This window comes from Stigmatopora argus, chromosome 6 (assembly GCF_051989625.1).
Source record: "Stigmatopora argus isolate UIUO_Sarg chromosome 6, RoL_Sarg_1.0, whole genome shotgun sequence".
Classification (NCBI taxonomy): domain Eukaryota; kingdom Metazoa; phylum Chordata; class Actinopteri; order Syngnathiformes; family Syngnathidae; genus Stigmatopora; species Stigmatopora argus.
The window spans coordinates 3,256,166-3,273,937 of NC_135392.1; the positions used below are offsets into that span (position 1 = coordinate 3,256,166).

A 17,772-nucleotide genomic window follows, 5' to 3' on the forward strand; every position below is an offset into this window, starting at 1 on the left:
ATGTATCCATCACAGCAGAATGCCAATTTTTGAGTCCGAAATTATCATATATTGGGTCTTTTGCCGGGAAAACGCACCTTATGGAGAAGCACTTCCAATTTCGTCATACACAGCTTCTGGGTATGATGACAATTAGGCTTTTTGTCGAGTCAATGATGATGACAAAGCCTATGTCCGATTATTATAATTATTTAACAAAGTGGATATGTAGATGCCACTGGGGAAAAAGCCTAAAAGTAACAATATGTAGGGAAGTAATACTTGTTATGATATGTTTTAGACAACTGCAGACATCGGAAAGCAACGATAGTGACAATGTGACGTGCTGTACTCTGCTGCTGCCAAAAGTACTTCAATATATGAAAATCAGTCAACAATGGCTGGCTATTGTTGACAATGATTCATAAAAATGGATGGAACTATTCATATGGCTGAAAAAATGCTATTGGGTGACCATATGTGAAAAAATAACTTGTAGAGTACTGATAAAAAAATACCAATACAATAATTCCTCGAATATGGCGGTTAATGTAGACCAGAGATGGCCGCAACAATTGAAAAATGGTGAAGTAGTGTCACCCCTATTAAAACTACCTTTTATCTATTTGTTTTTCTTCAGTGCTGAGTCCTAGTGGCAACTTTCAGCGTGGATTTTCACATTTAAAAGAAAATCTAAAATAATTAATAGCAGAAAAAAATTGCGACGAAGTGAATTCGCGATAATCGAAGGAATACTGTAACAACCTATTGCATGAATACTTAAGCATTAAGTGAGAATCTAATGGAATGTTTTTTCTAAATTGGCAACCAAATATTGAATAACATCAGTTCAAAAACACAAAAGCAATAGAAAATAAATGTTGGTCAGTTTAATTACCTAAATAATTAGTGAAAAATATCGCCCCCCAAAAATCTATAATTAAAAAAAAAAGAATACCCTTTAAAAATATCAAGTCGACATCTAACAATGTCAATAGCAGCCAAAGAGTTAATGGTATAATCCTTGTATAATGCTTGTTAAATGCTTATTTTTGGAATTTGCTTTAAAGTTAAAGTACCCCCCAAAAAAGAGCCAAATTCAACACAGCAGGGCAGGAAAAGGATTCAAACCATGCATCTCCAAACTGCGGTACAAACATCCTAACCACTTTTCCACCATCCTTCCTCGTCATCAATTATTTATAAGAAGTATCTCAATATTTTCTCAACATACTCCACCCTAAAACAGAAGTCGCGGTGAATCCATACCAGTACCTGGAGGCAAGGCATATCTAAAACTATTTTAGAGGTGTCAATTATTGATATAAAAAAAAATTCATACACAGATTAATTCAAAGTATGCATTCTTTTTTTTGTACTACATCATTCTTGAGCCTCCACTTTATTTGGAGCTGTGGACGTCTTTTTATTTATTTTTATCTTCACTATCAGAACACATTTCTTAACTCATCTTCAAGTTAGAGCACCCAGATTTTTAATTTTTCCTTTATTTAAAATTGTGGAAAATTCAGAAATCTTAGGCAAACACCATTTTAAAAAAAAATGTACAGAAATGCTAATTACATGTGAACTTTGACAGGTAAAAACAGGATTTCTAGAAGGACAGCTTGGAAAAGAAAGCCTATTTTTGATGAATTTGCCTTTAAATAGTCCGTAATATTCAAATTACAACACAATCCCAACAATACAAAGACATTAAAGATGTGTTGTTTAGCGGTTTAGCAAATTAGGGATTCTTTGGGGTGTTTGTGTAACACCTTTACAGTATGTTTGACGTAGTAAGGCGCAATACTGCGTCAGCAAAACTGTAGTAACATCCCTGGAAGTACTAGGGTGCCTTCTACCTCTGATAAATGGAATTGCCTCAACGTTAAATCATGTACAAGTTGGAGAAAGTACACAAATTGGACCCCTGGATGCCAGAATTTACATTGAAAAAAATATACATTAAAACAATGGAGCAATGTATAAGGACTTAAAAATAGTATTGATTTGAAAAACTAAGTACAAAAAATTACATTGGAAACAATCTAGCTCTAAACTAATAAAAAATATTTAAAAAATAAAATAAAAGCAAATTTCGATAAGAACTGGAAGGGCTGGCTCATTTTTGTCACATTGAGGGAGTAAGATATCCAATCCAGCAATAATTTAAAGAAGTTGTTGGTATGTAGCTATGCATTTCTTTACACGATATGATGTCATTTATTGCAAATTATGTTACAAACAAATAAAAAGGTACTGCCTGCAAAAATCAAGGTTTAAAAACCCCTTAAAATGCACACTTTCTCAAAATATTTTTTATCCAGTGCATGAGTTTTTCTAATGTTTCGAGAAATTCATTATTACGGCTAGAAAATGTCGTCCCCTGAGCATAATTTAACATTCATTTGACGTCAGCGTGCTTCATATAAGACTAGAAATTTACACCAAAGGATTTATTGTGCTTCACTTGAATTTTTTCCGCTTTTTGGGTCAATTTCTCTCACTTTCTTACTCAAGATCATTTGCTGTAACAGGACGTAGAACTCGCAGTGTCCACCAATCATAGCCTAGATCCACACTATGGGTCCAATTCTAATGAATTCCCGATAGCTAAACGTTCAGTTTCATACATTTGAGTGAGACATTTGCAGGTAAGTAATGTAACTCTACAAGAGTTAATAGGGAATAAAACATTGATGCATTTTTAAAAAAATTTTTTTTACAAATAGTCATACACTACTTTGTGTTGACTCAGCCCAAACTGACATTCTTGTTTCTCCATGTGTATTTTATGTATAATATATTTGTTCCCCTTTTATTTACACTGCCATGATGCATATGCCACTAGAGAGCAAAAAAATAATAGTCAAATGATGTATCTGGAACTGGGCAATGTAAATTCACCCTTACTGACAGTACATTTCTATACGGCATCGTTTAATCCAGATAACAAACGATAAATAAAAGAACTCCCCAGTAAGTCTGTCTTTGTAACTGTGGTGCGATTCTCATGAGTTTTCAAGGTTTTCCCCGTCATCTCGACCGCTCGTGTCCGAATCCGAACCCTCTGCTTCGTCCGCAGACGCAGTCAGAGAGGGGTAAGCTCTGGCCTGGTCTAGGTTGACATAGTTGACCTTCAAGTTGATGTAGTGCTCTCCCTCGAGACAGGAAAGGATGTTCTGTACATCTGCGACCAAGCCGTTGAACGTCGGTCTATGTTCGGGCTCCGGGTTCCAACATGCCAACATGATGGAATAGCTGTGGAATGAATATGTGGGAGGTAATTAGGCAAACAGACTAGACAATTAGGAGTCTTAGCTAAGAGGAAGAGTGTCTTACAGCCTATCAGGGCAATACTGTGGCTGAGGTAGCCGACGGCCCCTCAGTAAATAGTGCGTGATGTCATAGGGGTCGACTTCTGGGTATGGACTGGCCCCCCTGGTCAGCAGCTCCCACATCAACACGCCGTAGGACCACTATGAGAATGTCGGAAAATAGAAATTCCATCGTAAGCAATGGAAATGCGTGTTTTGAAGAGAGCGATGTACTCACTACGTCGGATTTGGTGGTGAACTTTTGCGTGCGTAAGCTTTCGATAGCCATCCACTTGACGGGTAACTTTGCCCTCCGGTGGTCTTGAATACTATAGTATTCCTTGTCGTAAATGTCACGTGCCATGCCGAAGTCGGCCACCTTGACGGTGAAGGTCTCGTCCAGCCTTAAAAATGGTTCTTGGTCAACATGAGAAGTCATAAAATGTTGTTCTTCTTACTATGTGACAGTTTTGCATGTCCTAAATCTTAGCCTGAATGTCCTGCATATTGGTGCGTTCCATTGTTATAGCAAGTGTGCATACTCAAATGAATACAGGTTCGAATCCGCCTAGACCACAGGTGTCAAAGTGGCAGCCCGGGGGCAAAATCTGGCCCGCCGCATCATTTTGTGTGGCCCGAGAAAGTAAATCATGAGTGCCGACTTCTGTTTTAGGATCAAATTAAAATGAAGAGTATAGATGTATATTACATTTCCCGATTTTCCCCCTTTTAAATCAATACTTGTATTTTTTTAATCCATTTTTTCTGTTTTAGTTCAAAAATCATTTTGTAAAATCTAAAAATATATATATAAAAAATAAAATAAACATTGTTTTAGATCTATAAAAAACTGAATATTCAGGGCCTTCAATCCAGTTCATTTAATCCATTTATAAAACAATCTAAATATTATATCTAAAATGGTCTGGCCCACATGAAATCGAGTTGACGTTAACGCGGCCCGCGAACCAACCCGAGTCTGACACCCCTGGCCTAGACCATCTCCTGACCTGAACTCAATAAAGAAACTTAGGAAACTGACAAAAGCGTTTTATAAGCAGCAGCCAAGAAACTTAAGTAAAGTTTTTAGATGCCAAAAAAATCTTGTTTCTCCGCCCAACAATTTTCAAACTTACTCTGTTTTGCATTGCAATTAAATATTCAATGAGTCAACATTAGATATTATTTGCACTGCTTCTTGTGTATTCGACAACAAGTACTGTATTTTTTGCATACATGTTGTATTTGTCACTCAAAAAAATGATCGGATGTACGGCTTATATGCGCACAAATTAGTCTTGACATGCACGAAATTGCAAGGCGACAAGGACGAAACACCCTAACGCAAGATAACGTGTCCGATATGGTAATTTATTTCAAAATTGAGAAAAGATGAACAGATAAAACGCTTAACGAAATTTATTTTGACGTCTATGGAGGTAAAAATTATGAATCTGGGGGTGTCTTATACGATAGAAATTGTCAAATTCAACGATTTTAAGGCAATTTTAAGGGTGCGGCTTATACGCGGAGGCGGCCAATATGCAAGAAAATACGTTAATATGATTTCGGAACAACTGAAATAAAGATTTGGTCATTTTGTGACAGTAAAAAAAGAAATATATTTTCCACTGTATACACGATGTAGCGTTCACACTCACATGCAATTGCGAGCAGCGAGGTCTCTGTGTACAAATTTCTTCTGCGCTAAATACTGCATCCCTTTGGCAACCTGAAGTCCAAAGCCAATCAGGTCTTTTACCGTTGGATTCTGTACGTAAAACACACATTATTTTTAATTTTACTGAACAAACATTGACGCTTAATAGGTCACAGGAAGTCTGATTGTGAAACATTACCCTCTGCGGCGAGCGGATAAAATGCCGCACATCGCCGTGTTTCATGTATGGCAGGACCACCAGAGGGAGCCCTTCTTTGGGTAGCATGATGCCAAGAAGAGACAAAATGTTGGGGTGGTGGAAGCCCTTCATTATGATTCCCTCTCGGAGAAACTGATCCACTTCTTTTAAATCAGTGATACCTTTTGACACAGGATGACTTCCGTTAAGAACAAATGTTTAAAAAGACGCTTCTATAAAACACTGTTTACGTACGATTCAGTGATTTAACAGCACAGTGCATCTCTTGCTTTTTGCTGTCCTTCAGATATCCATGGTACACGGTCCCAAAGTGACCTGTATGAGAAAGAAAAATGACTTAAAATGTGATTAGCTGCTAATTTTGTTCACTTTTTTTCAATTACAGATAAATTACCTTGCCCAATGCTCTTGCTCGTTTCAACCCTGAGCATTTCGGCAGGGATGAGGACCTCTTTGACCTCCTCGAGCAGGTCCGAATTGAGGCTGATCATGGAGACGCTGTCCTGAGGGATCAGAGGAACGACCAGGTGGTCGTAGCTGGCGGCGTACATCGGACCTTGAAAGGCAATCCCTCCTGAAGCGGATGTGTTGCTGGAACCTATCGCCAAGCATAGAGACAAATGGATTTCACAAAGTTGCCAGAGGTAAGTTGAATCCTTTCCTCCGTTTGTGTTCCAAGCAAGCACAGGGGAATAAAACAATTCCATACAGGAAGACCCGAGTCAAGATTCAAAGCACAGAGTTTTGTTGTTCATCTGAGTGTAGCTGGCGACTCACCCTGTCGATAGTCACCTGTCGGGGACATTTCACCGTGGCTACCCAGGCGGTTCATGGAAAGCCTGGTGCTTAAACGATTCTCGATGATTGCTGAAAGCGCAAACGTGACAGTGAAACGTCACCAAAGCGTAAATGGTGGAAACCGCTTACTAAACACCGGCGCCTCACCTCGCTTCTTCTTTTTCAAATGAATCATCACAACGAAGGCGATGCCGGCGCCTGCCACCGAGGCGAAGATGATACCCAGAACAATAGCCGCGATGATTGAGTCGTTATTGTTCTCCTCGTAGAGGACGGTGCCCACGTCGTGCGGTTCGCCGTTCACGGTGACCTACATTGGTAGAGGCTATTGAGCAGGGGTGTCCAAACAATGGCCCGCCGCCCAGTTTTGATTGGCCTGCTTAAAATCTCATAGAATATGGCCCACACAAGAAATTCAGCCAACATTGTCTTAGATTCTAAGACAATGGTCCTCAAACTATTCCAGAAGGAGCCGCAGTGGGTGCGGGTTTTCGTTCCAACCTGGAAGAGGAAACCTCTCCACCAATCTGGTATTGTAGAAGTGCAATCAGTGGATTGCAGTCAGTCAGGTGCTTCTTTTTTCAGCAGAAACCTCATTGGTTAAACTGTTTGTGTTGGAGGTTTTGGAACAAAAACCTGCACCCAGACCGGCCCTCGGGGACCAGTTTGGAGACCTCCTTTAGAAAGACTAGCTAGTCACTCCAACCTTTTGAGCTGTGGCACCCTTTTGCATTGAAAAAATGTCAAGGCACAGCTAAAAATCTTCCAATTTAAATGTTATGTCCCCTAAATTAACAGTTTATGGTCTCTCACGGTACAGTGGTTGGGAAACACTGATTTAAACAGCTCAGTGATTGGCTGAGGTGTCAAAACCCAACATGTTAAAAGACACGTAGAAAATTTGTAATGTAAATACACCCGTGGTTTGACAGATCTTACCCTGACAGGTAATCCCTGGCTGGGAATTACTAGGTTCTTAGGAATCCTGCAGGTCAGCTCGTTCAGCAGAACCTGGGCGTTACAGTCCACTTCTCCGATTGTCATGGTAATCTTCATGCATGAATTCACCTTGTTTAGTTTTTGGTGCTGTGGTAACATATTTTCAGGTGGTTATTAATCACGGCTGAGTTACATACGGTCATTGTAGACAAACTTACATGGAGCGACACTTCGGTCTCTCCGGGTTTAAGGAGTAAAACATTGTCTTCGTTTTCAAATGGGATGACTTTGGCGTCTGGGTGGTAGTCAAAACGTCCCCTCCAAACATTTTTCTCGCCGTCCATGTGTATGAAAAGCTCTCCGACATCTGACCTTTCTTCCGTCGTGTCCAATGGGAAAACGGGGGTTTGGCACGTCATGTGGGTAGCGATTCCTGTCCTGTTACACTCCTGAAAGGAAGGAAGGAAGGAAAAAGTGGACTTTCCAATGTATTTTGAAATAGATGGGTTCAAGTACTGAAGTCTTTTGTAAAGACTGCTACGTAGCTTTTAGTGCTAAGGATTTTAGCCTCACTGCCAAGAGGTCTGCACATCTAATTGATATTTTTTACCTAAAACAGTTGGGTTAAATTTACCAGGTGTCGGGGTTCTAAACCGGACCTTGTCGAAGTGTACTGTATCACAGTTTTGTGCGCCGAGTCGAGATTCTGACCCTCGATGATCAACTTGGAGCCACTGAATTTCAGTATAAAATGACAATCAAAAACAATTGGACTTTGTGTAGAGTAGATCTTTACTATTGGAATTCTTTGTATCTGTTCTGTCCTACCTGCTGAAACTGCAGTGAGGATACACCGAGGTTATAACGGGGTTTTTCTTGTAGCGGAACATCTTGGTGGTGGTAACCTCGAAGTTGTCGATGACCACTTTGATAGGAACACTCCCAATGTTTGGAGCAGTCGGGGTGAGGCATACAATTGATGATAAAGGCCCACTTTCTTCTAGAGGAGTGCTGGAGACAATCATCAAATATGTTATGCTTATTCATTTTACCCAGACAGTCAATCCATTGGACGTCTAGCACCAATGGTGGCAGTCAATGGTCTAACATGTATTCCAGTGAACCTGTTGGTTCTTTTAAAAACAATTCTTGGTGGGAGTCACTCCATAAACTATTTTTTAGATACAAAGTATTGTGATATATCAGCATAGTACTGTATGTTACTCACCTTTGCATGTGACACTTTTGGTCCGCAATGAACGTTTCCCTCTTCATCCCAGAATCGAGGTTGTGGCCCATCAGTGTTACTAGCGTACCGCCAAAAACAGGACCGTGCTCAGGGGTGATTTTTATTATGCTGGGCTCCTGTTCAGACACATAATTCCTTGTAAGGCATTGACAAGTTTTATATTTCGTAATATAAGTGATCTCACCACAAGAGAGAAGCCAGACACCCGAGCTGTTCCTTCAATGGAGTACTCGGCCCTTGTTTTCCCCTCGTGAACTTCCAGATTGATAGTCAAATTGCGGTTTGGCACTTTTTCCTTCAGTTTGCATACGAGGCTGCAAAAAGAAGTAGAAATCCACCATATTAAAACACAGAACAAAAATGCCGTATCTGATAGTGCCTTGTGAAATTGGTCCTGTCTGGCGGAAGTCGAACTAGGGCAGGCTTTGTTATGAACTCTTGCCCCCGTATGTGAAGATTAAAATCATGCTTTTACTAGAAGTATTAATGCAGACTGGAATTAGATGTCAAGAAAATCAAAGAAAACAAGTCATATTGTTCCCCAATGTAAGAAAGCTTGATTTTGGTTATGTTTTGGGACAGCTTTCTTGAAAAGACTGACTTAATTATTATAAAAATGAATGCAAAATTACCTTTGTGTCATCTTGAAATACGATTCTGTTCTAAGACTACATTTCTAGGTTAGGTTAGAACTTTATTTCATCCCGTATTCGTAAAATTTCTTGGTTGCAGTAGCAAGACAGACACAGAAGACATTGTAGACCTAGGTAAAACAAATACTACAAAAGTACTTTTGCCCCAGCGCTACTCACACTTGACTTCTGCTCTGGTCAGGCAAGACCGTACACAAAGCTGATCCCACATTGACTGTATGGGTCACACCATCGGTGATGGGTGGTCTCCAAGGAGATCGAAACTGTCTCCCGCAAAGTGTCAGCTCCGTTTCCCCACCCGCTGGTGCCGTTTGGGGGAAAAACTGCAAAGAAAACCAATCAGATCCCATTAATCACTCTTCTAAGCCTTGTCAACTCTCTCTAAACTGACGCGAGACCCACCTTTGCTATGACTGGCGCACAAGAATGTTTGTTCCACAGCGAGGAGCACTCATCTAGCCTCGAGCACATTCCCGAGCACCAGCCGCAGTTCATAAAGTGGGGCGCCGTCAAACACGTGTGGCAGGTGACAAAATGCGTACAGCCCGGTCCTATGGTAGGCACTCTAAACATCTGGATAAGAAACAGTGGAAGACAAGGGCGATGCTACGTGGTGATGGCCGGCGCAAAAATGTTACCTGATTTCCAGCTACAAAAAGTAGCGAGTCGTCGTTAAAGACGGTTGCTGTCCTAGATATGGGCGTTTCTCCAAGAGAATAGTTGGCAAAGATAAAGGGTGTGTCCAATGTAAGAATGACCTAAAACGACAAAGTAGAAGTTTTGAACCAAATTGCGTAGTGATAGTGATGTTTTCTTGGGAAATTGGAGTGAAGTACCTGCAGGATTCTTCCATCTGAGGTCCCAAAGTGGCCTAAAGTTTGTGGTCCTGTAACAGTAACCAGGATGGAAGTGAAGAGGACATTCCTCATCTTCTGGTTGAAAAGGTCTCCTCTGTAGTACGTTTTTGAGACGAGTGTGGGTTTGGTAGTGCATGTGTCATTGCCTGACTGTAACAAAAACAAATAGAGCAATCGGGTAAATTATTATTCAATGTGTTTTTGATTGTTCCTCGGACTTCTAATTGGGTATTGTCAGTGATTCAACATATTTGGTCTCGTTTCTTGATATCACTAATGAGTTTGGCTTATTTCATAAGGGACAGCACATATTAATTAACATATCTATATTCATGTTAATGAACATGTATGTAAATATGTAAGATTGTAGGCAAGGGCTAATTTCCATCTTTAGTCCCTTGTGGAGGTTGAAGATAAATGATGACACATACTAGACCACATGTGTCAAAGTGGCGGCCCGGGGGCCAAATCTGGCACGCCGCATCATTTTGTGTGGCCCAGGAAAGTAAATCATCAGTGCCGGTTTTCTGTTTTAGGATCAAATTAAAATGGAGTATAGATGTATATTAAATTTCCTGATTTTCCCCCTTTTAAATCAATAGTTGTCATTTTTTAATCATTTTTTCTGTTTTTAGTTCAAAAATCATTTTGTAAAATCTAAAAAGATATAAAAAAGCTAAAATAAACATTGTTTTAGATCTATAAAAACTGAATATTCAGGGCTTTTAATCCAGTTCCTTTAATCCATTTATTAAAAAAAAAATCTAAATATTATATCTAAAATTCCCACGTGAAATCAAGTTGATGTTAAAGTGGCCCGTGAACCAACCCGAGTCTGACACCCTTGAGACACACAGATACCTACGTAGCATTGTTTTAGACAGCGTTGTGATTGTAATTTTGTTCGTCTAACAGCCAGGCTTTAAGATGATTGGCCAAGAGGTTCACGTATGTTAATTGGTATTGAGTTCCAGGTATGTGCAGCACGGACAGAGAAGGTGCTTTGGCTAATTTAGCACTCTTTTTGAAGGGAACTACACAGTCACCTCTAGAGCCAGCCCTTGTTGATGTGTTGGAGTTTTTTTGCACAAAATCTTGTAGTGGAGGAGGAGCTTTGTGTTGGAAGATTTTGTAAACTAAGATGGCATCTGCATATTTAACAGTATTTTCCCAGTTCAGGCATTTTTTTTTTAATATCAGGCAGTGGTGGTGCGTTTTTGGATTTCTGTCCAATACTTTCAAAGCTTGCTTATAAATGGTTTCAATTGGTTTTAGTGTTGTTTTGCAGGCCGATGACCAACTTGTTAGGCAGTAAGTCATGTCTGATATGATTGTGTCAAAATATAGTTTGATTGACTTGGGCTTTAGATTGTTTCTAATGAACCTAAAATTGGACAGATTGAATTTGATTTTATTCAGTTTTTTATCTGTTGTTTAAAGACCGGTTGAGAGTCAAGAGATGAGTCTAGATGCAATGTAAAGGGACTTAAACAAGATAAATGGTTTTTCCTGGCAGTTCCAGTTTATTTAGATTCCCCTATAATTGTTTAGGACTTTGGGAGGAAACTGGAAAGAATCAAGTCAAACATTGAGCTTAGATAAGAAACCACAACCTTCCTGCCACGTGTCTGGAGTGACCAGGCGCGAAAAGAGGAAGGCCCCTAGTGCAAGGAAGGTCAGGCGGTGTGGCAGTAACTCAAAATTTTTGACATCGGAAAAAAATGAAGTGCAACCAAAAACTCAGGAGGCAAACAAACGGACTGAGTATCAAAAGGGCAACTTAAAAACAATCTGACATCGGCAATGACGCAACACCGAATAGACAAATAGGGGGATCTTAAATACACAGAAACGGGGTACCGAAACGGTAAGGTACAAGTGGGTGACACAAGGGGGAGCCGATGAGGAGACACAAGGCGAGAATATCTCAGAGAGTTGATCTAGAAATTTTTTGATGATTATGCTTTTCTGTTGTGTTTTCTTTTCAAAAATACGGCTTTCCTCCCAACCTTCAGTAAGAGTCTATTTCCTGTTCCTTGCTTCCCTTTACGTGACTTGTGGTCCACCTCACAATCGTGTTCGTATATGTTAACCCAATTACTTTCCCTCAATCTGCATCAACATTTACACTCACTTAAAGAGGAAGTTCTCCAACTTGTCTGGAGTCGAGAGTAACAAATGTGCCATAAAACTGCGAGGACGGGTTCCATATGTTGACTTTGTTCCTTCTAGCCAATTTAAGTGGTCCTTTTGAAGCTCTCACACATAAACCCCGAGTAAGAGGCAGGCCGGTTAATGATAAAGACTGTTAGAAACACATGGGAACATTCCTCGTTGAAGCCTTCCACAAGTTCTAGCTTGCAAGTCTTTCTCTCGTCCCAAGTTGCACTCCATTGTGCTAATATTTCAATGGATTAAGTCCAACTATTTGGACCACTGGGTTCAAACCGCTCACGTAGCCCCGCATATTTTCCATTCCCCCTCCAATTTCCTTTTGGAGAGCAGTCCCTGCCCCGATGAAATTCCACCTTTTTATCAGGAAGATTTATTGCGCATTTGTTGGCAGACATTCATGGCCGTGTACACACGGCTGAGAGATTTGAAAACCATAAAAAAAGGAAAGGCCACACCTTTAAATTGACACCTGAGATAAGACCTGTCCGCTTTATTTTACGTAGTTACCGTGTTTTCTCGCACGTATGCCGTATTTGTCGCTTTTTGGGGGGGCTGAATTAAGGGTATGGCTTATATGCGCACAAATTAGACATGCAGGAAATGCTATAACGCAAGGGTGTCAGACTCGGGTTGGTTCGCGGGCCGCATTCACGTCAACTCGAGTTTATGTGGGCCGGACCATTTTAGATATAATATATAGATTTTTTTTATAAATGGATTAAAAGAACTGGATTAAAAGCCCTGAATATTCAGTTTTTTTATAGATCTAAAACAATGTTTAGTTGAGTTTTTTAAAAATATATTTTTATATTTTACAAAATGATTTTTAAACTAAACACAGAAAAAATGGATTAAAAGATTACAATTATTGATTTAAAAGGGGGAAAATCAGGAAATTTAATATGCATCTATAGTCTTCATTTTAATTTGATCCTAAAACAGAAAGTCAACACTCATGATTTACTTTCTCGGGCCGCACAAAATGATGCGGCGGGCCAGATTTGGCCCCCGGGCCGCCACTTTGCCATCTGTGCTTTAACGCAAGACAATGTGGCCGATATGGTCATTTATTTCAAAATGGAGAAAAGATAAACTGATAAAAACAAAATTTATTTTGATGTCTATGAATGAAATTCAATTTAAAAAACCTATCTAGCATAAAACGTGAAAAAACTCACTTGTGCCTGCCATTGCTCACTCAGGGCGCCGCCATCTTACTTTGGGACGACAAACTAGACCGCTACGGCCACACTTCCTGGTTGTACTGCTCACGTGACTTCCTTTTTAAATTTGTCTACGTGCAGTCAACAACACCCTTTCGGAGTGTGCAATCGATTTATACAGTATCTCAGAAATACCACTTGTGATGATTTTTCTTAAGATTTTCCCTTCAAAGTAACACATTTGTACTCCCTATTGAAACCATGAATATGAAGGTGAAAATTGTGAATCAGGGGGCGGCTTATACGAGAGAAATTGTAAAATTCAATGATTTTTAAGGCAATTTTAAGGGTACGGCTTATATGCGAGAAAATACGGTACCTAAATATATGAGAAACATTTTTATGTTTCTTTACTGTCCACTTTAAACCCATCGTTTGTTGAAGAAAGCCAGAACATGGTACTGTTCAGCACTGACTCATGCACCCCTCCCAATCTTTTCTTTTCATTTGACCTGTTCTCGTCACACATCTTCATTTGTTTCTCTTGGCGACGTCGACACCACTCAACTTTAAGTTTAATCATTACACTAGAAATAATAAACATGTTTTAAAGAGGACATGTTACAGAAGGATGATTTTTATAATTGAAGCTAAAACTTTTTCTGGTCTCTGCGTTGCCTTTCTGTCAAGTGGGACATTACACAATCATGCTGTCTATTTCTAAAAATAAGTCAGAGTGAATCATTGGAAATCTTCCTTAAATGTGGCAAAACACTTTGGCTTCTTTACACGGCACTGCCTTCACATTGTTGTTCATCCGCTAGTTTTGGTTGAGGTTTTGGTTGAGGTTTTGACAGGTGGACTGCATTTAATAACAAGTGATGTATACTTGACTAGTCGAAGTTGTCAGTGTGCTGTTCCAGGTGAGATTAGGTTAACGAGTAATACATGTTTTGTATATTGCACTTCAATGATTAATTTGAACATTTGGTTGACTAGATCAGCGTTTTCCAACCTTTTTTGAGCTGCGGTACACTTTTTGCGTTGAAAAAAATTCAAGTGACAGCACCATCTGAAAATCTTTTCATTTAAAATTATGTCGCCTATATTCACAATAGTCATTCATCAAAGTTTTATCAGCAGGAATCAGGTAAACCTCCAAAACTATTCCAAAATCTAATTTTTCACACTGACTTAATGTCCCCAAAAGTTGAAGTCTGCGGACCCTGAACAACTTGCGGCTCGAGGGATGCAAAAATAAGTCATGTCATGTTTTTGGCATAGTTTTATGACGTTTCACCAAATATTACTTAAATATAATACTCCGCTAAAAAAAAATTGTGCTCACAGACTTTATTACGTCGGCAAAAGCTGATGCCCTAGAAACCAAACAACTTCCGCTTCATGTTAGAGAAAAATAAGCAACAAAATGACTTTCACAATTTGAGTCTTGTAATAGTATAAACTACTATTTAACATTCATCATGTTTTTATTTTTAACCGTGCAATAGTTCAATTTTAATCTCATTATATTCACATTAATTTTTCATTACATTATATGATTTCTTGCAATTTCCCGCTGAATACCTGACCATTGCTCACGGCACACTGGTTGGGAACCACCGGACACCTGCTGGTCTTTTTGGAGGGTTGCATTTCGTTTTTGCTGTTTCACAAGTCTCAATTAGTCCAACACTAATTGTCACAGTATTTACTGCTATTTACTTTGGGACATCTCGAAGTATTTGGGTGAGCAGGGGCTAATTTACAGGACAAAAAAACCTGCCCTTTCAAAATACAGTTATGTATTGATTCGGCAGTTCTACTCAAAAACATTCGAGATTCTCATGCAGATTTACTGGTCCAATCGCACACCTGAACATGGTGACCCGCTAATACTAATAGATTAGATGAGATAACTTTATTCATCCCATATTTGGGAATTTTCATAGTAGTACGGTATTGGACAGTGGTATCGATGGCTTCTTCACTAATGTTCTCTCCTGTTTCTGAGATTTGAGCTTCAAATTCGGAACATTCAGGCAAATGTACTAACAAGCACTGCTGTCCTGCTGTAAATATTTACATTAGTAATCTGTTGGGACTACGGCCGGATTTGTTTTTCTCTCAAACGACACGTGTCGGAATTGAGTGGCGTAGAAATGAGAGCTTGTTCTGCTCATATTTCCCAACAGGAAGTTTTTGATGTGGCTGGATCTCGCAACGGATCTCATTTTGAAAGTATATCATGGTTAATTCACAAAACTGGAACTTCCCTTCTACATTCGGACCGCAGAATTACTCACCTCATGCGGGCAGTTTTCGCATGTCTGAAAATGACACAGCCCTCTGGATAATTGCTCACTCCCGGAACTGCAACAATCCTCCACTCCGGTGTTAATCTTGCTGTTTATGTCACTCAGGGAGAGGGCGCACAAAGCCGAGTCCTTTTGCGGTTTTCCTTCCACGTCCACCCGTGCAAATACTCCATAGAGGATGTCCTCGGTCTCGTCCACCGATAGCTCCAAAGCTAGTTCCTTTCCCGCGTGGCCAAAGTAGGCCGCCATGAGTCCGTTGTACACGATATCCCTGAACGGTTCCCTCCGGCGCCGCTTGGGTTCGTACCTGCACTCCAACACCATCTCCCGGTACGTCCACACCTCGTGGGTGCCAACGGGGAGCCGGGCTAAACGGGTTTGAAAGGCCGAATCGCCCTTGGAGGGGTTCTCCCTCTGCAGGGAAAGGAAGTAGACGAACTCCTGGGTGGAGAAGCTGTAGATGTAATCGATTCTGTACGAGTCCCTCAGGTGGGGCAGAACCGTCAAGCCCTCCATCACCATTTGGAATCCGTCTTCGGTAGACAGCGGTCTTACCACGGAAACCGACCTGCGGGGGAACTTCTGCGTCACTTTGTCATCGACGGAGGCCGCCACGAAGAAGTACGAGGTGGCGGCCTGCTCCACGATGGTGATCTTGGTCCCCAGTGGACTGGCCAGACAGTCTGGGCAGTAAGACGGAGAGTTTTGATTCTCTTTGTACAAACACTGAGGTTCCGGCGGTTGGTTCTCCAGGTCGATGAAGAAACAGATGCCGTGTTGGGTACTGCCGCATATGTACAGGTACGTCAGGAAAGATAGATCTAAAAGCAGCACTTGGTTATCCGTGTCCTCCGGGTCGCTGGGATCTACAGCCGTGTTGCAAAGGTGGCAGGTTTGACATTGCGGACTCCCCGTCGGACCTGTTTTGACCTCCCATACTTGGTTCAGCTTGTCGTCCACCGCCTCCACCAGGTTCCGCGAGGCCACGTAGACCTCTTGGTCGAACGGGTTGGCCACTATGTTCTGGATTGGATTCGCCGTTTGATAACGAGGTAGCGGGTATTTGACCGAGAAGTCGACCTGATTGAGGGAACCGGAAGGACAGGCGAGCTGTCCTTGGGAAACGCCAGTTCGGATCCACATGCACAGCGCCAGCAAGGCGGCCGCCCAGGCCGGCATCTCTAAGCCGCGGACCCTCGTGGTCGGCGGGTTACCTCAAAGACGGCGTTTTGGATTTTGACGGCATTCTGAGGGAGCAGTGGATCTCTGTGGGAAGACCAAATTCCTTTTTTATTTTTAGAAATAACATTCACGATATCATGGACAAAACATTGATCTGATCACACCAAAAGACTTCAAAATGGTGATGGCTTACTTGTGGCCCCTCCCACCTGACAACGGCAGGGTATATTTTAGTCGGGCCAGCGGATGATATCTAATAAATAATAAGAATCAATCGTGGAAGGAGTAAAATCCTGGCATTGACCAATGGAACTGCTGTAAATCCAATTGATTTTCGATTAAGGATTATTCTGGAATGAACTGGAACAAATACAAAGTGACATGGAATTGAAGGCGGACAGAAAGTGTGGAGACAAATTTTTGGAGGACAAGTTAAGACTTGCTTTGGCAATGGGAAAGACTTTTAGGTCACATCCAGGAAAATAAGGAGTCCAAAAGATGCATTTCCTGGAGGATTAAAGGTGAAGAACTTTCAGTATAACAACAAACATAGCCAAGACCATAAGTGGATTTATAGTTAAAGTCATTGTTATTGTTTTGTGTGTCTATTTAAGGAAAATGTTTACTGGTTTTAATATTAGGTATTAAGAATAAAACGTGGCAAAAATGTGAATGAGTTGAGGCTCACCTGACACAGGATGACTGCGAGTCTGAGTCGTCGAGCAGAGTTCAATCTGCCATGAAACTCCCAGATTTGTCAAGTAAGCTGTTGTGGTAGCAAAGCAAACCAGATGTTTCAAAATAAAATCACACGTTTTCTGTGGCACTATTCAAATGTTGTTTGAGTGCTGGAGGTATGAAATATTGTTTTCTGTTTAGGAAAGCCTTTAGGAAAATGATAAAAACATCCCTTATTGAGTCAATCGTCATGATGACTTTTTCAAATTTGTATAACAATATTTAAAACTGTTTTTCAGTCTTGAATAAAATATCATATAAATAGTATTTGTTAACACTAACACTTACATTTGATGTATTATCTTTTAAAATATTATATTTACCTAATACATATAATTATGATAAAATTCAAAAAATTCAAACCACAATTTTTTTTAAACTGAAACAATTAAAAAGCATGACTAAAAAAATCAAAAAAATATTTCACGTTTTGCAGGGTAATTAATTAATAAATTCAATTTAAAAAAATAATAATTATTACATAACATTTATATAAACTACAATACAAGAGAGAGTAAATC

At 40.2% G+C, this 17,772-nt stretch overlaps 1 protein-coding gene and 1 long non-coding RNA gene across 2 annotated transcripts in view; one reads left to right on the forward strand and one right to left on the reverse strand.

Moving 5' to 3' along the window:
• LOC144075180 (uncharacterized) overlaps positions 1-6,008 on the forward strand; it is a 29,223-nt gene extending 23,215 nt beyond the window's left edge. The window contains exon 4 of the long non-coding RNA XR_013300499.1: positions 5,565-6,008. This is a non-coding gene — a long non-coding RNA (uncharacterized LOC144075180). The remainder of the gene's footprint in view (positions 1-5,564) is intronic.
• Positions 2,699-17,270, reverse strand: mst1ra (macrophage stimulating 1 receptor a). Its single transcript, XM_077601983.1, has 21 exons — positions 17,202-17,270; positions 15,320-16,597; positions 9,655-9,825; positions 9,457-9,576; positions 9,221-9,391; positions 8,978-9,141; positions 8,350-8,479; positions 8,145-8,281; positions 7,745-7,927; positions 7,551-7,650; positions 7,135-7,365; positions 6,917-7,063; positions 6,125-6,287; positions 5,957-6,046; positions 5,574-5,777; positions 5,414-5,494; positions 5,159-5,340; positions 4,961-5,070; positions 3,538-3,703; positions 3,325-3,461; positions 2,699-3,243 (listed from the first exon to the last, which is right to left on the reverse strand). The coding sequence occupies exons 2-21, from the start codon at positions 16,508-16,510 to the stop codon at positions 2,994-2,996; spliced, it is 4,128 nt and encodes a 1,375-aa protein (XP_077458109.1). The 5' UTR covers positions 16,511-16,597; positions 17,202-17,270; the 3' UTR covers positions 2,699-2,993.
• Between the last annotated feature and the right edge of the window lie 502 nt (positions 17,271-17,772).

What these genes read in the sequence shown, in the direction of transcription:
- mst1ra (XM_077601983.1), bottom strand. Translation starts at nt 16,510, where the DNA reads ATGCCGGCCTGGGCGGCCGCCTTGCTGGCGCTGTGCATGTGGATCCGA. An exon ending in TTTGAAAAAGAAGAAGCGAG is followed by an intron (nt 6,047 to 6,124) that starts GTGAGGCGCCGG and finishes TTGCGCTTTCAG; the next exon opens with CAATCATCGAGAATCGTTTA. An exon ending in GACAGGTGACTATCGACAGG is followed by an intron (nt 5,778 to 5,956) that starts GTGAGTCGCCAG and finishes GCTTGGCGATAG; the next exon opens with GTTCCAGCAACACATCCGCT.